Source organism: Pan paniscus, chromosome 9 (genome assembly GCF_029289425.2).
Source record: "Pan paniscus chromosome 9, NHGRI_mPanPan1-v2.0_pri, whole genome shotgun sequence".
Taxonomy (NCBI): Eukaryota; Metazoa; Chordata; class Mammalia; order Primates; family Hominidae; genus Pan; species Pan paniscus.
Genome location: NC_073258.2, coordinates 7,505,661 through 7,531,178, shown reverse-complemented (window position 1 = coordinate 7,531,178; position 25,518 = coordinate 7,505,661). Strand labels below are relative to the sequence as shown.

At 35.3% G+C, this 25,518-nt stretch overlaps 2 protein-coding genes and 1 pseudogene across 2 annotated transcripts; 2 read left to right on the top strand and 1 right to left on the bottom strand.

Annotated features, from left to right (window-relative positions):
* The first annotated feature begins 325 nt into the window (after nucleotides 1-325).
* Nucleotides 326-1,301, top strand: LOC129393317 (olfactory receptor 52D1-like; annotated as a pseudogene).
* A 5,609-nt stretch (nucleotides 1,302-6,910) lies between these two features.
* LOC100981662 (olfactory receptor 52E1) lies at nucleotides 6,911-7,836 on the bottom strand. The gene has a single exon (XM_024930951.4). It carries the CDS (start codon nucleotides 7,772-7,774, stop codon nucleotides 6,911-6,913), a length of 864 nt encoding a protein of 287 aa, XP_024786719.4. The 5' UTR covers nucleotides 7,775-7,836.
* Nucleotides 7,837-17,798: 9,962 nt separating this feature from the next.
* On the top strand, nucleotides 17,799-18,776 carry LOC100973878 (olfactory receptor 52E2). Its single transcript, XM_008972419.2, has one exon. The coding sequence runs from the start codon at nucleotides 17,799-17,801 to the stop codon at nucleotides 18,774-18,776; it is 978 nt and encodes a 325-aa protein (XP_008970667.2).
* The last annotated feature ends 6,742 nt before the right edge of the window (nucleotides 18,777-25,518 follow it).

Genomic DNA, 25,518 nt, shown 5'->3' with positions numbered 1-25,518 from the left:
TTATCAATTGTTTTTCTAAAAAGAAGAAAACAAAACAAACACATAAACAAAAAGAACTGACTATTAGAGGATGAAGACGATTTTCAAAATGTTCTAACAGTACCCTTTTTGTGGTAGAGTAACTCTGTAATAATATATGACTCTCTGTCAAATAATTAAATAATTTCTATCTAAATTTTTATAGACATTGTAATTTCTCCATGACCTACAGTTCCCTCTACTTTAACTTTCTTAACTCACCAGATTTCAAAATATATTAATTATTTTTTTGTTTGCTTTTGAGGAAAAATTTATGAAGAGAAAGTAAAAACATTTGACCCTTGTTATGTCAGCATACAATAACACCGATGCCCGTCCATCAACCTTTATTCTTATTGGCATTCCAGGGTTGGAAGCTGCTCACATCTGGATCTCCATCCCCTTTTGTGTGGTCTACCTGTTGGCCCTACTGGGAAACGGCTCTCTTCTGTTTATCATCAAGACAGAGCCCAGCCTCCATGAGCCAATGTACCTCTTCCTATGCATGCTGGCTGTAGTTGATCTTGTTGTGTGTTCTACAGCTGTGCCCAAACTTCTCAGTCTCTTCTGGTTCCATGATGGAGAGATTCGCTTTGAAACCTGCCTCACTCGTGTTCCTGATTCACTCTTGCTCCACCATGGAATCTGGCTTCTTCCTGGCCATGGCTTTTGACCGATATGTGGCCATTTGCAATCCATTAAGACATTCAGCTATTCTGACACACGCTGTAATTGGGAGAGTGGGCCTAGCTATTGTTCTCAGGGGCATAGCACTTCTCAGTCCTCACTCTTTCCTACTACGCTGGCTTCCCTACTGCAGAACCCATATCATTTCTCACACCTACTGTGAGTTCATGGCCCTCATCAGGATTGCCTGTGCTGAGACAAAATTCCGCAGAGCCTACAGCCTCATTGTTGCCTTCCTTACTGGGGTGGTAGACTTTATATTGATCATTTATTCTTATGTCCTCATACTCCACACTGTCTTCCAGCTCCCATCCAAAGATGCCCGGCTCAAATCTTTGGGCACCTGTGGCTCCCATGTCTGTGTCATCTTAGTATCCTATACTCCAGCCTTCTTCTCGTTTCTCACCCACAGGTTTGGGCACCACGTGGCTCCCCATTTTCACATATTTGTGGCCAACATCTATCTTCTTGTCCCACCCATGGTGAACCCCATTACCTATGGGGTAAGAACCAAAAGGATTTGGGACAGGTTCCTTAAAGTTTTCAGTTTTTCAAAGCCTCTAAGTAAATCATTTTTGTTGGTGAGAAATATCTGAACAAAACATTGTATTATCTTAGAATGTAAGGTCTTTTTATTAAGGCCCTCTTTTAATAATCAGAAAACTAAGATTTTTCTGTGGAAAGTAACTTATTTAAACATAATTATAAGTTTAAACAGATATAAGTTTAGATTTTCTATGCACTTTAGAAATATTTACCAAGTAGTGGTAAATATTTGAATTTGATTACTTGACACTTGAATCTTGTTAGACTGTTTGAAATTAAAATTTGAATAATATGACTGTCAAACAGTGTATTTCAAAGTTTCAACTTCATAACTATCTGAATCTTGCCATTATAGAAGATATCAATCTGAACATATTTGGAAACCAGATTAATAAAAGAAGAGTAGGGTTTGGGTCATGGGGCAGAGGAAAGGAAAAAAAAAAGAAGAAGAGGCTATGAGAAAATCTGACTTTGAACTGTGTCTTTTTGGGGACTATTTTGACAACACTTTGGAATTTATTCTAAAATGCTGCAATTATTTTTCAGTTTATTCCTACATTGTTTCTCCTTCCCCCCTTTTAAGGAAATCTTACTTTATTATCAACTCTTTCTGATATATGATGACTAAATATGATGATTAAATTTGCTTAACAAAATGTGTGATGATGAATTTTATTCATTTTTCATGTGTCAATAAAAATCTCTTAATGTTTTCAACAGATAAAAGCCTAGTGTACCTCCCTGAAATCTTAAACATTTAAAACCTTGAGATCATATGTTTTATATATAATAAAAAATATTCAGTTTGAGTTTATTAGCAACATTTGGCCATTTAAATGATATGACTACATATTTTATAGTCTCGTGATATTTTCTTCAGATCTATAAAGATTATTCTATATTCGCTATGCTCAGTACAGATATGTTAAAAAATTTTCAAAAGGAAGAAGCATTTTTATATAATGCCTATTATCCTTCCTTATGATGTCCAGAATGGTGTTGCTCATTTCAATCCTGACAGGCTCTTTAGCTAAGATGTATGAAGGTTATGACAATCATTATCTTGAGACAGATATATTACTAAGTAGAACTCTTTATCAAAGTGTTATTTTCTCAAAATAAACAAACAAAACAAAGCAAAAAGTTCATGGGGAATCAAAAAGAAAGAAGAAGAAGAAGGGGAAGGAGAAGGAGAGGGGGAAGGAGAAGGAGAGGGAGAAGAAGAAGAAGAGATGTTTAAAATCGACATGATGTATAATCATAGATCTTTGGTTGGCCATGTATGTCTTATCAGAAGACTTACTTTTTTTTGTTTGCCACAGTTTATCCTTCTTGGCTGAAGTTCTTTCTTTCTCAAGTACACAATTCGGCACTTTCTTGAGCGTCTTTTGGTGCTAACTTCTCTGTTATATGTTCATCTAAAGTTTTCTTTATTTTACCCTCATTCCTGAATGAAATTTTTCTAGCTACATAATTCTACTTTCCAGTTATTACACTCTTTTAGTCTTTTGAAGTCATTTTCTATAATCTTCTGAAATCTATTTTTGCTTTTAATCAGTGTGTGGTGGGCCAAATTACCATGAATTTGTAGGTAATTATGTGTTCTCTGTGATCATCATTAAATCTTGCAGCTTTTTTTTTGGTATGTGTAGTTTCACATGGATAAATCTTACAGGCATTAGAGTAAGTGAACAACACAGACAGAAGTCTACATACTGTATGAGAGTTTGTTCATGTGAAACTAGAGAAGGAAGAACTGAAATGGGGGTAGTGTTCTGTCACTTGTGTTTTTAACACTGTCTAGGTAACTTGTATACGCAGCTAAAATTGAGCAAATTAAGGCACAGAAAAGTTATTAATAGTTGACCACTGGAAAAATATTTTAATCAAGTACTTTACCCCTCAAGCTAAAAATTATGAAGAGAATAAATATTATTAAGCGGTCCACAGCTCTTTACTGTACATTCTGTATGCATAATCACTCAACCCTCGCAATATTTGGGGGTTAATTATCATAAAAATCCAGATAATAAATAGCTCAGCACACTCATATTTGGTGGGTTACTGAATAGAGAACTTGAGACTTGAAGTCTACCTCTAAGGAAATAACTTTTCTGTAATCTCACAACTATTTTATATACAGCTGAATGTCATTGAATGGGACTTTCAGGAGTACAGCTTCTCACAGACTCAGCTATCAAAATTGTTACTACTGCTCATACCATTCTCCAGGAGCACCTTCACTTTAGTTAGATTCATTTAGTCAGTGTTTAATTACTAACCAGAATTCGCTGGAAATACAGTTATACTTAAGGCAACATTTGTAATCATTTGCAGGATCTCAGTGGTGGACACACAAAAATATAGCCTTTCTTTCCCATATGATTTCTGAAGAGATTGAGATAAAATAAAATAATGAAGGATGAATTCTAGATATAATATTTCTTAGTGATTAAAGCTATTGTAAAGGACTTTGTTTGGCTTGAGAGCCAGTGAACACTGTAAGTAACCCCCAGAGTCAGGCATATATTTCTCATCAGAATGGGAAGATTTACCACGTGGCGGAGCATGAGGAAACACATATAACTTATTTAGAAAGACTTACCAAAAGAGTGTGTGTGTTTGAGGGGAGGGGTTCTTAATTAAACTTACTCAGTTTATGCTTGCCAAATTTGCAAATCTATTACCTTTCTCATTATTCTTATCATTCTCCCTAGCACATAGTGAATCAGGGTATGGAGAAAGGATGGGATTTATAACTTGAACATGAAGAGTGGGGAGAAACATGTTGCTCCAGTAGTTTGATAAAGTTGATTCAAATACATAGACATTTCTTTCCAGTATAACATATAACATTTATATGGTGCTGACATTCCGCTAGTTCATTCTGAATTTTTAGATCCCTTAACCTCAGTAATTCCTCCTGCAAACTGACAAGATTTCTAATATTGATATGCTTATTTTACAAATAAGAAAACAGAGACACAGAGAAATTATTTGATTTTTCCACAGTCACAGAGATGGTAAAGGTGGAGCCAGGATTTGAACCTAAGGTGTCTGACACTAGATTTATATTCTTACCCACTATACTATATAGAAATAGTAATAGTTTCTGAATACAAGACATCAGGAGTATCAGGTAAATAAAAACAAAGTTTGCTGTGGGTTAGGCCAAGTCAGAAGTGTGTGCATGTGTGTGTGTGTGTTTGTGTAGGGGTATAGAGGTAGTGGTGTTCAGCTTTGGTTTGGCCAATTCTGCATGCAACTACCTCTCTTTCTAAAGATGATCCTGGTATTTCCTTTTGATGGTCAAATGATTATTATTAATCAACTTTCAACTTTCAGGAGTGATTGTTCTCAAATTTAGAATGCTTGAAGCCTCTTAGAGATTGCTTGGGCCTACTGTAAGGCAATCAGATTCAAAATTTCTGTGGTGATTTCCATAACATCTGCTTTTCAACAGTCATCATAATATTTATGATTCAGTGGTTCACAGCCCATCCTTGGAGAAACAGAGTTATAGGAAGTTACCAATGGATATAGATGCCCTTCCACTTAAATGCTACAGCATGCTTTAAAATTTCTACCAGGACTTCTTGTTTTTATTTAGCATGTATATGTTGGAAGACCATTGCTCTCAAAAGCTTATGGCCTAAAAAAGTGTACAATAAAAAAAAAACTAGCAATTTTCTTGGACTGATCAACTAGTTAAAATCACAGAGCAACCAACTAATTCTAACCTAAAGAAAGATAGACAACTTCAAGAAAAGTTGGAACATGATCCCTAGTTTATTAGGGCCAGATGTCAGATTCTACACAAGCCAGTAAAAAGGATTTACTAAAATTTTAAAGCAAATTCCTCAAAGTGAAGTATAGACTTATATGAGAATATGAAATGAGGGAATTCATTCCCACTCAGGTTGTCCTCCCTAGACTTCTACCAAGTAATTGTTAGAAAGACTGGAGGCAGGGCTGCCTGAAAAAGCGTTGCTAATGGAACACACCTGGTAGAAGGGAATAGCAGCCACAGAAGGATGGGAATCACACTTCACCCAGTTCCCTGTTTCTCCTCTTCCCTGAGGAGCGAATGCCTTCAGCTACCAGGGGAACAGAACATGTGAAGATCATTGTTCCTTAAAGGAGCAGAAATAAATTCTGTAACCACAGCATGAATCAGGATCATCTGAAGTCTCCTGCAGCTTGGGGAGGGGCAGAATCACTCACTGAGAACTTTTCACCTCCAAGGCCCAGGAACATGGTGCTAGCCTAGGATTGAGGCTGAACCAATACAACAGAATAAACGAATAGGTAAACGATGAGTTCAGTCTCACAGTTGGGGTCCAGGAAAAGTCTATATTTGCATAATTAATGTGTAAGTATAATGCCTATAAATACACAGTATAACTGACTTTTTTCGTAGATTTTCTAGTCCAGGGTGTAATGTTAATTAATACATATCCACCCCTAAGAATATTTGACATATTTTCCATTATAATAACAATAAGTAGGATTTTTTTTTCTAAAGTGCATTCTACAGAATATGTGTCATGGGATGGCCTAAGAAGAGCACTCTGACACCAATCTTGATTCAAAGTTTCAAATGAGTATTTGTAAATTAAAAAGTCTGAGAGGTCCTGCAATAAATACATTGTTAGAAAGTTAGAATTTTCCAAATTTCACGATCACATTTTCTCTTGAATCTTTCTATTCATAATGTCAATAATGTCACATGGACTTGGAAAGCACTGAATTATATCACATGGAACTAAACTTTCATTAAAACAAACAACAATCAACAATAACAACAAAAAACACTTAGGTAGTGATAGACTTAGAAGATCACTTGGACTTTTGACATTCCATAAAAGTGAAAGTTCTCTAAGGGATGGCACAAAAAAAGACACATAAACGATATTGTTTGGAAAAGAACAGTTCGTTTTCAAAGAACTATCAGTAAGTTAGATTTTATAAAAACTTGTCCACCATGTAAAAAATACAACACGACTATTTTTTTTTTCTGTAAAAAAAGGACTACAAATTTACCAAGATTTCTAAGTTTCTGCTATTCTCTTTATGGTGGAAGACCTCAAGCTTTTTACATAGCTGTCATATTCACAGTATCAATTTTATGCCTTCCAACGTTATTATGACAAAGTCAAAAATAACATTATTTTTGATAGTCCAGGTATATGGAAAATCCTCCAATGTTTATTGTATAGAACCAGCACTTACTGGGATGCCTCGATATTTTTGTTTAAACTCAAGATATAAAGGGCTTTATAGTGTTTTTTTGTTTGCTTGTTTCTGGTTTTTTGTTTGAATTTGCTTTAAATTGCCTATGGCTATGCTATGCTCAGTCATAAAGGATGCAGGACAACGTGTTCATATTATTTCATATTAGGAATCTGAATCATGTCCCAACAATGGAATATTAGAAAACATTCTTATCTATCCATTTGACATGGGCTTACCTTTCCATTTCTGGGTAGCACCTGCCAAACGATTGCCATTTTCAGTCCTCCCCTAAGATGGTCCTAAATACTTTCCAAATGTTCTGTTATTATTTTGAACATAGAAAATTCGTGCCACTTTCATTGTAAATATGATTATTTATAATATTGATAAATAATCAATCTGATATTTATAAATGAGCTATGTTTTATTTATTGAAAAACATTTTCAGCACTTGTGCTCTAATCTGTTTGGTTCTGACACCATAAATTACAGAGTTGAGAGCAGGTGGAATGACTACATAGAAATTAGCCAGAAGAATGTGGATAAAGTGAGGTATATTCCGACCAAACCTATGGGTCATGAATGAGAAAAATGCAGGCATATAGAAAGTCAACATGACACACACATGAGAGCCACAGGTGCTGAATGCCTTGAGTCGTGCATCATGTGAAGAGAGTAGAAATACAGCACAAAGGATCTGTACATAGGAAATGACAATTGCTATGATGTCAAAGACCAGGATAGAGATGGCACATAAGCCATAGATGATGTTAACCCTGATGCTGGCACAAGACAGGCGGGCAATGCCCATGTGCTCACCGTAAGTATGAGGAATAATTTGGTGTCCACAAAATGGAAGCCTTAGGATAAATAGAACAAAGGGTATGACAAAGACTAAGGGTCTCAGAAAGATGGCCAGTGCCATAACTGACACCACCTTGTTTGTCAGCACCAACGTGTAGCAAAGAGGGTCACAGATGGCCACATAGCGATCATAGGCCATGGCCACAAGCACAGCTGATTCCATGCCAGTGCACAGGTGGATGAAGAATATCTGGGTAAGGCATCCTTCAAAGGAGATTTCTCTCAGGGTAAACCAGAAGATGCCCAGCATTTTAGGGATGGTGGATGTAGACAGGCCCAGGTCAATAGATGACAGAATGGCCAGGAAGTAGAACATGGGATGATGGAGACTACTCACAGTCTGAATCACAAAAAGGATGGTGATATTCCCAAGGACAGCTGTCAGGAACACAGCAAAGAAAGGAAAACCAACCCAGAGATGCATACTTTCCAGCCCAGGAATTCCCAGAAGAAGGAAAGAGTAAGGATGAAATAGAGTGGTATTCACTGAGGCTGTTCTTCTGGGAACTTTTTATACTAAGATATATTATAGACTAAATGTCTCTCATTCACTGAGTGGGTCTTATCCTTGCTTAGTGCACACAGAAAACAAAGAAATCAGTGAAACTAATATCTACTATATTTCTGCATCATAGAGGCTTAAAAGTACGTACAATTTAATGGTAACATGTGGCCAAAGATTTAAATGTACTTCATTAGATTCATTCAAGTAAATTCAATATTTTAGTTCAACAAACATTAATTATCTACCACGTATGTACCAGATTATATGCTGAGACTGATTGCAAAAGATGAACTAAAGAAGGTTTATTTTCTGATGCCACATAGTGGTTTAAAGTTAGTGTTAGTAGTTGTAACAGTTACCCAAATCAGCAATGTAAACTTATAAAATATTAGTGAGATAAAATTGTTCCCTTACTACTTTAGATGCACATAAGATTCTCCTGAAAATATTTTAACATTGTTTAATGGAGAAACTGCTTAATTCATAGATACATACATTACGGACAAATAAGTAGACACATGCTTTAAATATCACCAGACCCATTATAGTTCACATTTATGAGCTGAGAATATGTAATCCACTCTTCGAAGAAACCACAAATGTATCAAACTGGAACAGTCTAAGATAATTTTGGATGTGTGCAGGTGTTTTATCGTTTAAGTCTGCAAGTCCATTTCTCATTCCAAGTCATCTTCCAATCTCTCCTTTCTTGCAGGTGCCAATATTAGAGAGGAACCCTGCCTTGAGGTCTTATTAATGAAACCTCTTACTCTGGATAACCCTCTCAAGATAATCTTCTTACTCTGGGTCTACTTACAATGGAATGCACATATCCCTCTTCATTTCAGATCTGTTGATTAACCTTGCTATTTCTAATTGTCTTTCTGCTGATAACTGTCAAGAAAGAAACAGATTTATAAACATGTACACACACAAACATTAGTGTTCAAGTTTATGAAACATCACAAAGTTGTCAGGCAAAGTAAGTTAATTTGTACACACCACTTCCTGATAGTGAGTCTAGCATTTGTCTTGCTATATTAAGTGTTGCTATGATGTATCTTATCTTTATAAAACTGTGGTCAAGCACACTGTGATTAAGAACTCTTTCTCTTTCACACACTAGTGTGTGTGTGTGTGTGTGTGTGTGTGTATGTCTTGGAAGGGTGCACTGCAGCTTGGGTGTTGGGCAAATTTCTTAAGAAATCTTAGAAAGTAGAAATTTATCAGATATAGGGAGAAGAAAAGGAAATTGAGTTAAGATAATTATTCCAAAACAAGCAAATTGGGAAACAGAAGAGGAGTAACTCAGAAAAAAATAACTATTTGGAAAACTATCCTAATTTCATCGGGGTGACTATATGCAAGATGTCGTGTTGGAATTGAGGAGACTGGTGAAAGAGATGTGACAGAATCCTATATTCAGATTTCTTCTTTGTGAGTTTGGTTTAGCTAACTTAACAGGGCCTAGTATATGAAAACGGAATAATGTTTAGAAACCAACACTAGGAATTGAGTCTATGTTTTGTTTCTCATTTCCATGTAATATTGAATACATTATTTTTCTTCTTTAAGTCTAAGACTCCATACCTATGAAATGAGAGTAAAATGCCTGCATTGCAAGAGCTTTGCAAGGTATGTCTGACTCGAGATGTCTCATCAAAAAAGTGTATTACAGTGACTGGTTATCCTATTGATGAGAACATGACAAAGTAAAAAGCTATAGTGAACTTGCTTATACAGTTTGTCAGGCAATCCTTTACGTAATTTAGCAGACATTCAATCCTGATACTTTATCTGCATATAGATATTTTGGTAGCATTTTTAATGTTTATAATCCAGTACAAATGATTATTCTTATCATTTGACATTTGCACATAAATTGTATCACACATTTGGAAACTGCACCATTGAAAAATGATTGGGACTACTTTCTGTCAGAGAAAAGTAGCATGTAATTTGGTTGTGTTATACTGGAGAGGGATAATTTCTGAATGGTTTAAGGTAACTTCAATTATGGTTTTTTCTCCGTGTCAAACATGGGCCTGGGCTGGGGCAATTTATCTAATCTTTAGATTAAGTTAGAAGGACTAAAGAAGAGGGAACAGTGAGAAATACACAGAAAACATGAAGGGAAAGAAATTTGATAGATCACTACATGGCTGTGAAGAGCTGTAGTGCACAGAATGGCAAAAGTATCAAAAGATGTCAGAGCGTCACACAAAGATTGTGTAAGATGTATAAGAAACAATTGAAGGTAGTAGTTGCTCAAGTGTATATGAAATTATGCCAACAAATTCTTACAGTAAGCTGTCTTATCCACTTCCCTCAATAAGAAGGTTTTCTTTTCTTTCCCCTATTTTATCATCTTCTGCTCTTTTCATTGTTCTCAGCCACAGATCAGAATCCGTAATTCCAAAATGTTACCTACCAGCAGAAACACCTGCAGAAGTAAGCAAATCTCCCTTCACATTCTTCTGAATTCCATTTGCTTATGAGGGTGGGTTTTGTAACGTGGTCACAACATCCAGAGGGAGATCTTTGCAACACCTTATATTGGAACACCCTGGAGATAATGGGACCTGCAAAGCTCTGAGCTTAGTATTAACCCTTTCCTGTGAAATTGAGTGTTATTGTACATAGACAACCCATGTCCTGGTTCTGAGACCAGATTCTGAAATATAGGATTATCTGATTTCCAATGGTAAAATTAATATTTTTTAAAAATATGATATTATTTTTAAAAAAGTCTTATAAAATCCTTAAGCATTTTTTAACAATATTGCTGGTGTCAGTTCTGCGTTCTTTGTCCTGAACACCTCAAGGAGGGTGGGGCTAGTCCATGCACCATAATAGGTAGACTAATGACCAAATTAAATTCTCTAAGACAAAGGTGGCAGTAGTGGCAGGCAGCCAATGGCTGTGCAGGAAATGCGACCCACGGAGTTAAACCCAAGAAAGGAGCCATCAAGGAGGATCAGACCGGGAAGTCGGGCACAGCCATTAGAGGGACTGCCACACGCCACTTGTGAAGACTTATTGGCAGATGGGAAAAGATGTCCAAGGTTGGCCCCGCGTGGTAGCTCACACCTGTAACCTTTAGGGGAGAATCCACCTTCTTAACTTTTCCATCTTTTGGACGCTGCCAACATGTTTTGGTCCATGGCCTCCTGCTATCTTCAAGGCCTGCAATGGCCTATGCAGTCTATCTCACATCACATCCCTCTGACAATGACTTTTCTGCTGCCTCCTACTTCCACTTTGTACGGATGTTTGTAATTACATTGAACATGCCTACATAATCTAGAATAACTTCCCTATCTTAAGGTCACATGATCATCAGCCATAATTCCATCTGCAACTTAAATTCCCCTTTATCTTTGGGGTCCATTATCTTACCTGCCACATAGGTTGCTTTATTTTTTTAATTTGTTTGTTTATGCTGTACCTCACATATAGTGTCTACAGTGTTTTTTTCCTTCTCCTCTTTTTTACATGTATATAAAACTGACTTACTCATTTATATTAGAAATTCATTATCAGCAACCCTTCTCTTGATATACTATGTATTTATCCTGAGAAGATTTGTATTAATCTTTGTGTTGGTATTTATTGGTTTCTTCTAAGTTTTCTGGGAATTTTCCAAAATATAACAATTTAAAAATAATTTTCATCTTGGAGTTTTTCTGGGCCATATATAAAGTACAAGGTAAGAAATATAGCTAGGAATCTTGATGGCCCGCATTGAAAGCTTTGCTATTTAAGATCTACACAACTTTGGGCATTAATTAGGTTTTCAGTTTTACAGTTCCTTCACAGAATAGAAGTAAAGACTCTTGATTTCTTAATTCAAGTTTTTTTTTCACATACAGAGTTTCCATTTGAATCTTTAAAAGAGTTCTAGTTTTTTAAAGAACACTTCAAATTTTATTTAATTTTCTTAAGTATATTTAATTACAGTTATTATAAGACCTATTTGAAAATAGTATTATTTGATCTCCTATGTTTATTCCTATTTTAAAAAAAACTGGTGTTATGACACATTTGTTTGATTCTTTCTCTGCTTGGTTATGCTAATGCAAGATACTTTGTGTAAAATAAATTAGAAATATTAATAATTTGAGTCCAAGGATAATGTATACAATACTATTCTGACTTAGAAGATTTAGCTTTAGATTTGCTTCTGGCAGGTGGCCATGGCCACTAACAATCTCAGATCTTAAAGCAGCATTTGAGAGCGTTTGAACCTATGTCAGTCTCTCTGTGAATGCATCTATTTCTGGCTCACTCTTAACACTTAGGGAAGTTCCCTATGAGATTACCAAATGTCTGAGTAGTTTCTAGAATCTGCCCACTTCTAGTAACCATTTTAGTGCCATATTCTTTTTATTCAATTCTACAATTTTAATATTCACATAGTGCCTTTAGGCTGTTGAAAATTTACATAGTTGGAGCTTACCCACTCCCCATTGTGTATCTAAGCTCATCCAGCCAGCAGAGATAGGATCAGATTTTCCTTGATTTTCTCCCACTTGAACCTCCCTTAGGAATTCTCAGTTTGTACGGAAATTCCCTGTACCTCTCTGCCTGAGCAACTGACATCCCTTAGACCGACGGGTCCCTACTCCCCATATAGCATGAGTAGCTACAGTTCCCCCAGGCTTCCAGAACTCCAGGACAAATGAGAGGCTTCCTTTATCATCGGTATATAAGCTGGTAACCTTCTAGACTCCTCAGGCAGAACGAAGCCCAACTTGAGCATTCTAACCAGGAGTAAGAGTACAAAGCAATAAGCTAATGAAGGGACGGGTAAACAGACGTAGCGTACACATTTTATAAGTCTGATGGAGGGAGGAGGGCAGAGCTAGGAGGGAAAACAACTGCCATTTGTGAAGAGAAACAAGGAAAGAAAAGGTTGGCTAAAGGAAAGAGAGATTGGCTTTAGGAAGTTAGAGATAGGGGATATGGATGGGTGAGGAGAAAATGGAGAAAACTTTGTAGGAGAAAATAAAGTGTTAGTGATACAGTAATATAAAGGAAAATGTGGTGGGCTATCTCAGATAACTGGATAGAAAATGTTTAAATAGAGTGGTGAAAAAAAAAGAGGTTTGAACTGTTACACCAATAGAAAGAGTGAAAAAAATGCCTGTAGTTTGGTGAACAAGAGTGGCAGTGCTGTTTGATGTCAGAAAGATTGAAGCTGTCTGGGAAGCAAGCTAAGGAATTTGAGCAAAAGAGCACAATGATGAGAAGGAAGATGTGTGGGGGCAAAACCAGATGTATACTTCTACTTCTCTTTTCCATACATAAGGAAAAATGGTCCCATTATGTAACAGTCTCACAAGTGATATCATAGCAATGTTTTTCCTTTTACTCTGAGAGCGGTAGAAACAAATTATCTTGTTAGCAGAGGAATGACTTGACTTGCCAATGTTTCATTGTTGTTGCTTTGTTTTTCAAGAATTTACTACCTGCTATGAAAACATAGATTTAGGAAGAATGGCCTAAGAGTGGAAAGAATGAGATAAAAGGCTAACAAAGTATCGCAGAAAATAAATAGTGATGACAGTGCTAAAGATCAGAAGTAAATAAATTAAAGCACATTGGACATAAAAACAAGGGGACTTATTGAAGAACTTGACAGAGGTAAAAGGGTTTTAATAATGGAGAACAATGCCTAGTTTTCAGATTTGAATAACCATGCAGTAAGATTTACATTTACTGAGAAGGAAATGTTAAGGATATTATTAAGGAAAATTCTTTATTGATTGTGTGATGTTTGCTGTGCCTCTTAGATGTTCTAATATCCAGTACGTTGTCAAATATACTACTTGGGAGATCATTAGAGGAGTCAAGTATGAAGATGTACAGTGGAGTTATCAATGCATAGACAGATTTGAATGCTGCATTGCTGAATTAAAAAATCTTAGAGAAAGAATGTAGTTATATAAGAGAGATAAAACCAGATCTAAAATTTAAGGTATCCATGGCAACCTTTAGAAATCTGACTGTGAAGGAATATTCAACAAAGATTTTAAAAAGATTAGCAATATAAAAGGAAACACGAGTATGTTAGTTATATACATAGAGATTTTTATGTTATACATATAGTATGTTATATATAAACATACTCAGTATATATAGATGTAATATATACATATGAGTATGTTTATATATGTACATATAGTATATTTGAACCTTTTATTTTAAGTTCAGGGTACATGTGCAGGTTTGTCATTCATTTCTTACTGTAAGAAGTTCCACTTGTGTCTAACTAAATTGTCAAAAATACATAACAAATAAGTATACATACTTCAAAATATATATACACACATACATATATACACACATATATATATACACACACACAAACACAAACACCTACACATATTTATGCATGTGTGTATGGGTGTGTGTGTATATATATAGCTTGCTATTTAAACATGTATATATATATATATAAACTAGTATTATATATACACTAGTGTGTATATATAAACTAGTATATATACATATGTATACACACACACACTCTTAAACAAACTATATAAATATATATACTTTGTTTCAAAGAATGGAATGATCCAGGGTCACATGCTGCTGGGAGTTGTAGTAGGATGAGACAGGGATATTTGTTTGGGTTTGGTGTCCAGAGATCAATAATTAACTTAACTAGAACTGTTTTAGTTTCAGCCAAGTGTTGGATAGGATGCTAAAATAAAGAGAGTATGGGTGAGGTGAGGACAGATTATACACACTGTTTGGCTCTTACAGCCCCTTTTCACATATTTTTTGATAATTTCAATTGATTCATCTCCCTTGAGGGGTGATACTGTTTATCTGTTTTCAGTCTTTGTTACTAGAAATATATAGATATTCTTAGTTTTAGTTCTAAGCTTATTTTTTAACTTTTATTTTAGGTTCAGGGGTACATTTGCAGGTTTGTTAATCGTTTCTGACCGTAAGAAGTTGCGCTTGTGTCTGATCAAATTGTAAACACAAAGAAAATTTTGTCACCATAAAAATAATAGTAATTTATAACACACAAGGCAACCTTTACTTGATTATCAGCAGATCAGCAGAATTGATTATCAGCAGATTTCTCAGCAGAAACCTTGTAAGCCAGGAAAGGATGGGATGATATATTCAAAGTGCTGGGGGAAAAAATGCCAAATGAGATTACTAGATTCACTCAACCCAGCCTGTCCTTTACAAATGAAAGACTTTACCCAACAAACAACACTGAGGGAATTTGTCACCACTAGACCTGTCTTACAAGAGGTGCTAACGGGAATTCATTCTGAAATGAAAGGATGCTAACTAGTACATATGAAAGTATAAATCTCACTGGTAAAGGTAAATATATATACAAATGCCGAATAATGTAATACTAAATGGTGGTGAATTAATAACTTTTAACACTAGTATAAAAGTAAAAGGAAAGAAGTATTAAGAATAACTACAACTGCAAAAAGTTGTTAATTGATGCAAATATAAAAATAAATTCTGACACCAATAACATAAAATGTGTGCACAGGTGAGTAAGTATAGGGTTCTTGTAAATTAGTATAAGATTGAAGCTTAAGTTGTTAGCTTGAAATGGAGTTATAAAATATAAGAGGTAAAATAATGAGTAAATCTGTGTTTGATTTCTTTGTTTTTCCTTTCAAAAACAATTTCTGTCTGATGATCTCTTTAATTATTCCCGATTCACATTGATTGAGGTATGGCTGTTTCAAATACTACTTTGATGTTCCAAACAAAGTAATTCAGAAGGAGCTATGTAATTCTGCACAGGTTAAAGAAGTCATATATATGTAACTTATTCAGCAGTTATTCTCAGGAAAAAAAACTCTCTTAAAAGAGGAGTTATTTTATTTCACTAACAAATTAGCTTAGTGATTTTACAGTTGTGTTTTCATTCAGAATAGATTTTAACACATAAAGAATGTTTGATGTGACATGATAGACAGGATTGGTGGCACTTATTTATCACCAAAATATTGTTGTGCCAGATATTTCTATTTTTGTATCTTCTGAAAACCATTAGTTATATTTTATGGAGTTCTGTGTATTCAAAAAACATGATGCCTGTAATTTTGTTCATTTACATATTTCTCAAGAAGATGGCTATTTTATGTACACAGACAATTTTTTTCTTGTAGTCATTTATTCTTTATTTTACCTGTTAAACATCCCACATTTTATAAAATGGGGTATAGACTTACATAGCATATGATTTACATACTTATCACTATCATTAATTTGGGTAGTAATCCCAATAATTTACGTGGCATTTCTTTCAAACTGCCAGGGTTTGTTAACCTCTCTAATCTTGAGTAAGGCATTTTTCTATGGAACAGTAAAAGCTTTCCATGGTCAGAAATGCTCTGAAAATACTCCCCCATCAAATATTACAAGCAAGGTGCATGAAGACAGATTAGATGAATTTAGGTAACTTTGAAATGATTGAGACTGGGTGCAGTGGCTCACTCCTGTAATCCTGGCATTTTGGGAGGCAGAGGTGGTCAGATCACTTGAGGCCAGGAGTTCAAGACCAGCCTGGACAACATGGGGAAACCCCGTCTCTACTAAAGATATAAAAAATTAGCCAGGTATGATGGCCCGTGCGTGTAATCCCAGTTACTCTGGAGGCTGAGGCAGGAGAATCCCTTGAACCTGGGAGGCAGAGGTTGCAGTGAGCCGAGATTGTGCCACTGCACTCCAGTCAGGGTGACAGAGTGTGACTCTGTCTCAAATAATAAAATATGAATAAATAAATAAATAACATGATTGCATTATCATAAATCTAATATTATAAGGCTCCTATTTTTTCTCACTAGTTTTTAATTAAACATTTGACATATATCTTAAGTTCCTAAAGTCATGATTGCCTCAGCTTTGAGCTAGAGATACTAACATGTGTTATTCAGATGGATGTTGTGAGTTTTGAAAAAAATGTGTATTTGTCTAACCTGTGTGTAATATTATGCACGTGTGTGTGTATTTTATCCGGTGTGAATAACACAGATAAGTCATACATTACGCTTTTGTTTCTTTCTATTTTCCTTCCATGTCAATTCACTACTTTTATCCCTAGCTTAATTTCCCAGATCACCCATTAGAAGCATTTTAAACATCTGACAAGCCTCTTAAACTCATTGATCGCTTACATGGAAAATATGAAAAACTAATATTCTCCTTGAAGGCTGTTCTTTTTATAAATTAGAGATGATTTGCACATAACAAAGCTTTGCAAACAGTAGGCAGTACTTCAATAATTGGTAGTTGATGCTACTGTTTTCACTGTTACTCTGTATTTTATTTTACAGTAATAATGAGTAAATATTTTTAAATGGACAGTTTTAAACCTTTAAGTGATTTTTAGTATATTTTGGCATAAATTTTGATCAGTCTGTGTGTTTATTGAATAGAGAGTACCCACCCTCTGTGTTAATCCATATGTGTTATCATTCAATCAACTGGAATTAATTTCCGCCACTACATTTAAGGGCTAGGAAAACCCTACCTTGTTCAAAATTCAAAGGGGTTCTTTGGTGATGATGGTAATAATGAGAGAGAATAGCTAAAGTAAAAAGTATTCAGGCAAATCTTAGCATAATATTGGCAGTGAGGTTATATTGATAGGGTTTAGGTAGAGTAGAATGCTAGCAAAGTTGAAAGTATCACGTAGAACATTTTATTTTAATTTACTGTATAAATGCATCTAAGAATTTATCCCTGAGATATTTGTTACTTACCTAAAGTGCTCTGTATACAGTATGTTGCAAAGTGATAGAATTTCCTGCAAAAAATCATGTGCACAAATGTATGTTTCTTATATTAAATTTTTGTCTCCGAACTGCAGAAGCCTGTGTGGTTACATGCAGATTGGGTGAGCATACATTTCTGTAGACTGTGGACTTATGCATTCACAAGCTGGATGTTCCTTCCTAATGACACCCAGTTTCACCCCTCCTCCTTCCTGTTGCTGGGGATCCCAGGACTAGAAACACTTCACATCTGGATCGGCTTTCCCTTCTGTGCTGTGTACATGATCGCACTCATAGGGAACTTCACTCTTCTACTTGTGATCAAGACTGACAGCAGCCTACACCAGCCCATGTTCTACTTCCTGGCCATGTTGGCCACCATTGATGTGGGTCTCTCAACAGCTACCATCCCTAAGATGCTTGGAATCTTCTGGATCAACCTCAGAGGGATCATCTTTGAAGCCTGCCTCACCCAGATGTTTTTTATCCACAACTTCACACTTACGGAGTCAGCAGTCCTTGTGGCAATGGCTTATGACAGCTATGTGGCCATCTGCAATCCACTCCAATATAGCGCCATCCTCACCAACAAGGTTGTTTCTGTGATTGGTCTTGGTGTGTTTGTGAGGGCTTTAATTTTCGTCATTCCCTCTATACTTCTTATATTGCGGTTGCCCTTCTGTGGGAATCATGTCATTCCCCACACCTACTGTGAGCACATGGGTCTTGCTCATCTATCTTGTGCCAGCATCAAAATCAATATTATTTATGGTTTATGTGCCATTTGTAATCTAGTGTTTGACATCACAGTCATTGCCCTTTCTTATGTGCATATTCTTCGTGCTGTTTTCCGTCTTCCTACTCATGAAGCCCGACTCAAGTCCCTCAGCACATGTGGTTCACATGTGTGTGTAATCCTTGCCTTCTATACACCAGCCCTCTTTTCCTTTGTGACTCATCGCTTTGGCCGAAATGTGCCCCGCTATATCCATATACTCCTAGCCAGTCTCTATGTTGTGGTGCCACCAATGCTCAATCCTGTCATATATGGAGTCAGAACCAAGCCGATCTATAAATGTGTAAGGAAAATATTATTGCAGGAACAAGGAATGGAAAAGGAAGAGTACCTAATACATACGAGGTTCTGAATGCCATTTTATGAAATTTCAGTGAGAGAAATGTCTTGTCATAAAAATTATATTCTAATATGTGGCTTCATTGGCTCTCTTCTGTATTTAAATACATTGAATTTCTCCATCTGCTTTTCATACCACATTTTGAGATCTGTTGCTGCATTTTTTTTTTGAGACAGAGTCTTGCTCTGTTGCCCAGGCTGGAGAGTAGTGGCATGATCTCAGCTCACTGTAACCTCTGTCCCCGGGGTTCAAGTGATTCTCCTGCCTCAGCCGGCCAAGTATCTGAGACTACGGGCATGAACCACCATGCCTGGCTAATTTTTGTTTTTTAGTAGAGATGGGGTTTTACCATATTGCTGCATTCTTGTTCTCTCTATTCAATACCCTTATAATTTCATTTAAGCAGGTAATGTTATTTTTCTCTATTATTTGGAATAGCTGGTTGAAGTGTTTATATCAGATATGAATGCACCCATTTTTGCTGGGTAATTGATGTTTCATGGAGCTGCTTCTTACAATACAATTATAATAATTCTCTGAGTGTCAACTTTTATAACTGTAGGATGCTGGAGATAAAATTTTGACTATGTCACCTTCCCTTACTTTGTGGAATTTATAGAGTCTAAAGTTAATGAGCAACTTCAACTTTGAAATGTCCATACTTTTTGTTTTAATTGTTCTATATCATTACAATTTATGTTTATCTTCCCTTAAGAGACACAGCGATTTAATGGTAATGGGGTATCCTAAATGGGATGCTGGATTAGAAAAAGGACATTGGCTAAAAACTAAGAAAATCTTAATAAAGTTTGAACTTTAGCAATAAATATGTATCAATTAGCTGCTTCATTAATTTTGGAAAATAGACTACACTAATATAAGATGTTTACAATAAGGGGAATTAAATGTGGGATATATGGGAACTATCTGCAATATCCTCACGAATTACTGTTATATCTAAAATTATTCTAAAACAAAAGAGGTATTTTTCAAAATCACAATGAATAAATAGGTCCTTTGGGGAAGAACCTATTTTTAAAAAGTCTTGAGTCTCCCTGTCAATGAACTTAGTATACAAATGCATTGATTTTAATTCATACTTAATATAATTTAATAAGGTTTTATACTTTACTAAAAAATAAAAGTCCAACCATTAGCAAAACTTTCTTCTATTATGGAAGCCATCTTGGGGCAGAAAAACACCAAGATTTTAGAGTAAGAATAATAAGCTGAGAAAAAATTAGCTCTAAATTTATCTCTCATTCTTCATTTCACCATAATTCCCCCAAATATTTTTTATATCCTTGTTGAGAGAAAAATTGAAATTATCTGTCCTAGTAGAATTTTTACAATTAGAATTTAATTTCACACAACTGGATTAATTTTATTATTCGAAATAGTTGTTTCATAATGCATTTTGTTTATTTCATTCTAAACCATCTTTGACTGTATTTGTATATCTGCTTGTCTATGTTTTGTATGTCCCTTTCCAATGACACTCAATTCCTCCCATCCTGATCACTCATTACACTTTTTGTCAGCCTGTTTCCACTTCTTTTCCCTGTAACTGAAATTATAAACCAGGAGCATAATTCCTTAATGCTTTCCCCACATGTACTAACAGCAATTGATGCCTGCTGGTGAATTAATAGTTCAACCAGAAACATACACATCACAATAGCACACACACACATGAACACACATGCAAGTTATTGTTTCTTCTTCATGATTGTATTTAATATGGCTAAATGAGCTCTAGAGATTATTAGCTACCACATATGAAAGGACAAATGTTTAAACTCACTATGTCTGAACAACAATCCTCCCAGGTTTTGATATACTGATCTCCAAAGCGGGCTGCATACAAACTCAGTCGATACACAGGATGTTAATATTTTATTTTCTTCATGTATGTATTTAAGTGACCAGTGACTCAAAAATATGCATCAATTAACCAAAGTATTCATGAGGAGACCAAATAGAGAAAACACAAAAGACATTAGACCATAAAGAGCATTCTATGTCTTATAATGACCAAACCTTTTAAAACTAGTAAAACGTACAAATTTAAGGGAGTCTTTATAGCATTCTTGCCATTTTAGTGAAAAACCAAGTAAAGTAAATACCTCTCTTCCAATATTTGGTGGTTTGCAATTTGCTTCTGTTTAATGCTAAATACGTGTGACAGAATACATGAGAATGAATAAATGTTGACCTGGAATTGAAAGTCATAAAAACCCAGCCCAAGAGGGGAAAAATAAGTGCTCATGTCAACAGAGAAGTTTTGTTTAGATGCTGAAGTGTGAAGGCATGAGGTGTGTTCTGAGAAATATTTTCATCCAGAAAGCGAGAGAGAAAAAGATACTAGAAAATAGGATAGTGAGTAAAGTTAAGAATAATTATAGTGGAGGCTCTTCACTGTAAAACATTATTGAGTGTGTCAAATGGCTTAGAAATACCTGCTTCCTGCCAAGAACATGAAACAGTAAGAGGGGAAGGCTAGATTAATCAAAGGGGTACTCACTGGTGTGCAACACAAAGTTGCAGAAGTGACAACCAAATGTTTTATCTCGTCAAATAAATCTTCGGTTTAATCTAAAACAGTCTCTTTATAACTTGATGGATGTTTGGACAGGTGTTATAAGATATCGTGAACAGTAAGATATTGATGTTTTTATTTACGTATGTGAAAAGTTGTGATGACAGTTTGTTTAAATTTCGCAAATGGTACAACTAATACAAGTTATTGTTACATAAATGATTGTTAATGTTTTTGATTTCTGGCTTTTCCAAGAGAACATAAATTAGCTTAAGCTCTGGAGAATAACAAATGACTGTGCAAAAAAAAATTTTCCATTGCTTACGTATATGTTCTGGAGTATTGAGAGGTTCAATTTGGTGTACTGAATGCATTTTAAGCCTGAAATCCTTTGATGAGTGTATACATTTAACCTTCTGAAGTTGAGCCAATCATGAGTCTTGGTCCACTTAAAAAAATGTTATCCTTAAGCACGCTTATTTAATAATTAAACTTCTTAATAAAAATTTTTTAAAAGTCAGTGAAATCTATAAATTTAGCAACCTAAATAAGAAAAAAATAAATATATTGGTCAATGAATTTATGAAAAATATTTTTACAAAATTCAACACCCACACATGATAAAAACTCCCATAAAATTTCAATAGAGGGGAACTTCTTCAGCTTGAAAAAGAACAATGACGAACATAATCTACATCAAACATTATGCTTTATAGTGAAAGATAATGTATTCCCTCTAAGAAAGGCAAGGAAATGCATTCTCACCAATATTATCCATTATAGTGCTAGAAATTCTAGCCAGTGCAGTTAGTTAATAAAAAATAAACACACTGTCTTCCACAATGGTTGAACTAGTTTCCACTCCCACCAACATTGTAAAAGCTTTCCTATTTCTCCACAACCTCGCCAGAATCTGTTGTTTCCTGATATTTTAATGATCACCACTCTAACTGTCGTGAGATGATATCTCATTGGGATTTTGATTTACATTTCTCTAGTGACCAGAAACAGCATTTGACCCAGCAATCCCATTACTGGGTATATATCCAAAGGATTATAAGTCATTCTGCTATGAAGACACATGCACATGTATGTTTATTGCAGCACTATTCACAATAGCAAAGACTTGGATCCAACCCAAATGCCCATCAATGATAGACTGGATAAAGAAAATGTGGCACATATACACCATGGAATACTATGCAGCCATAAAAAAGAATGAGTTCATGTCCTTTGCAGGGACATGAATGAAGCTGGAAACCATCATTCTCAGCAAACTAACACAGGAACAGAAAACCAAACACCACATATTCTCACTCATAAGTGGGAGGTGAACAATGAGAACACATGGATACAGGGAGGGGAACATCACACACCAGGACCTGTTGGGGGGTTGGGGGAAACGGGAGGGAGAGCATTAGGACAAGTACCTAATGCATGGGGGGCTTAAAACCCAGATGACAGGTTGATGGGTGCAGCCAACCACCACGGCACATGTATACCTAGGTAACAAACTTTCACATTCTGCACATGTATCCCAGAACTTAAATTTTTTTAAAAAATTAAAAAAAGGATAATAAACAGAAAAAAATAAAACTCTTCCTATTTATAGTTGACAAGATTGTTCATGTAAAAAATATAAAAGATTAAAAAATTATCAAAACTATTAAATGAGTTCACCAAGACCTCAGGAGATAGAAATCAACATTCAATAAATAATTCTATTTCTATATACTAGTGATGAACTTCAGGCTTTAAAAATACAAAACCAGGGCCGGGCGCGGTGGCTCACGCCTGTAATCCCAGCACTTTGGGAGGCCGAGGCGGGTGGATCACGACGTCAGTAGATCGAGACCATCCTGGCTAACACCGTGAAATCCCTTCTCTACTAAAAATACAAAAAATTAGCCGGGCATGGTGGCAGATTCCTGTAGTCTCAGCTACTAGGGAGGCTGAGGCAGGAGAACGGCGTGAACCTGGGAGGTGGAGCTTGCAGTGAGCTGAGATTGCGCCACTGTACTCCAGCCTGGGTGACAGAGTGAGACTCCGTCTCAAAAAAACAAACAAACAAACAAACAAAAAACCAGGCCAGATGGTGCAGTGGCTCACACCTGTAATCCCAGCACTTTGGGAGGTCAAGGCAGGCAGATCCCTTGAGCTCAGGAGTTGGAGACTAGCAACATGGTGAAACTAATCATACACACAATTATTTTCTTCATAGTATTTGTTAGATAATCACAACACAATTAATAAAATTAGACAGATGGTAGCTATAATTGCAGCTGCTTTGCCAGACTAGGTCCCTCTATTCAAGAAGATAGAGACTCTAGAACTTCATGTGCAGTGATGAAATGATTGAACTTAAAACTAATTACTTTCTTATTTTGAATGTAGCTGAAATGGAGTTCAGTATACATACTATAAAGGGCGAGATTAATTATTGTGGAATTTTCAAGGTCATATGGTTTCTATTGCAATTCTATGGCCATATGGTTTTATTTAACTCTATCACTGAAATGCAAAGAGAGGCATATAATAATGTAAAAGTAAGTGAGCATATCTCTGTTTCAATAAAACTACTCACAAAAGGAGGTGGTGGTCTATAGTTTGCCAATGCTGCTCTTAAAGATAAGTGGCTGTAGAAATAAAAAAAAATGTTATCAGTATAAAATGACTTTATAATATTTTATATTACAATCATGTGTGCTCAACAATGGGGATACAGCCTCAGAAATGCATCATTAGGCAACTTCATTGTTGTGTGAACATTATAGAGTGTACTTACACAAAACTAGATGGTATAGCCTACTACAGACTTAAGATACGTGGGAAAGCCTATTGCTCTTAGGCCACAAACTTGTACAGCATGTACAGTACCGACTACTGTAGGCAATTGTAAGACTGTGGTAAGTATTTGTGTCTCTGAATATGTCTAAACATTTAAAAAAGTACATTAAAAATACAATATAAAAGATAAAAAGGTGGTACACCCTTATAGGACACTTCCACAAATGGAACTTGAAGGACTGGAAATTGCTCTGAGTGAGTCAGTGAGTGAAAGAATGTGAAGTGTTGAGTAAATGTGAGGGCCTAGGACATAACTGTATACTACTGTAGACTTGATAAACATTGTACATTTAGGCTATGTTAAATTTATAAAAAATAATATTTTTCTTCAATAATAAATTAACCTTACCATGCTGGATGTCCACCATTTTATATGAGATTTGTACTTGACTGAAATGTCATTTTGCAGTGCATGCCTGTATATCGTTTATATAATATTCTATATGATGTAAAACTTAATAGTAAAATTATATGATGTGTATAAAATGGCAACACTAAAAATGAAAAGGAAGAGTTAGGAATATAGCATGGTAAGGTTCTTACACTGTGCATGAGGCAGTATAGTATTTGAAAATAGACTATACTTAATTAAAGTTACATGTTGCAAATATTAAGAAAAAACTATATTAATAATGATTCAGTATTGGAGATAACAGATTCAGTTAAAAATGTTGAGTAAAACCAAGACACAGTGGAAAATGAGGGGAAAAGAAACAAAAAACAGATCCAATAAGTAAGAAAATGCTAGAAAACTGGTAGATTTTAATCTAAACATATCAATAATCACATTAAAAATGAACAGCCTAAATACATGAACTAACAGTTAGAGATTATTATATTGGAGAAAAAGCAAGGCCCGCTTATATGTTTTCTATATTTAAAATGAAGACCTAGGTATCATAAATGTAGAAAAATGGAAAAAGATTTACCATAAAAAATTAACAAAGAAAAGCTAAAGAGTATATGCTGATATCAGACAAAATACGTTTCAGAACAAAACTAGTTTAAAGGGCATTGTGTAACAACAGTAGTTCCAAATATATTTTTCAAAAACTAGTAGACTTTAAAGAGATATGAAGACATCTACAAATATAAGCAATTTAACACTTCACTCTCAGTAACTGATTGAGCAAGTTGGTAGAATATCTGTAGGGAAAGAGAAGAAATAAATGACACCCATCAATCAACCTGAGCAAATTGACATTTGTAGACTCTGTACCCAAACACAGAGGGGTACACATTTTACCTATTTCCCTAATAAACTTTTTTTTAAAAAAAATAAAAGATAAGGTACTTTTCATTTTGCATGCAGCTGTGAGAAATACAGAGCGACCATATGTAGCCTTTTCCTAGTTTTCTCCCAACTTA

Excerpts from the sequence above, each read along its gene's own strand:
- LOC100981662 (XM_024930951.4), bottom strand. The coding sequence starts at position 7,774 with ATGCATCTCTGGGTTGGTTTTCCTTTCTTTGCTGTGTTCCTGACAGCT.
- LOC100973878 (XM_008972419.2), top strand. The coding sequence starts at position 17,799 with ATGTTCCTTCCTAATGACACCCAGTTTCACCCCTCCTCCTTCCTGTTG.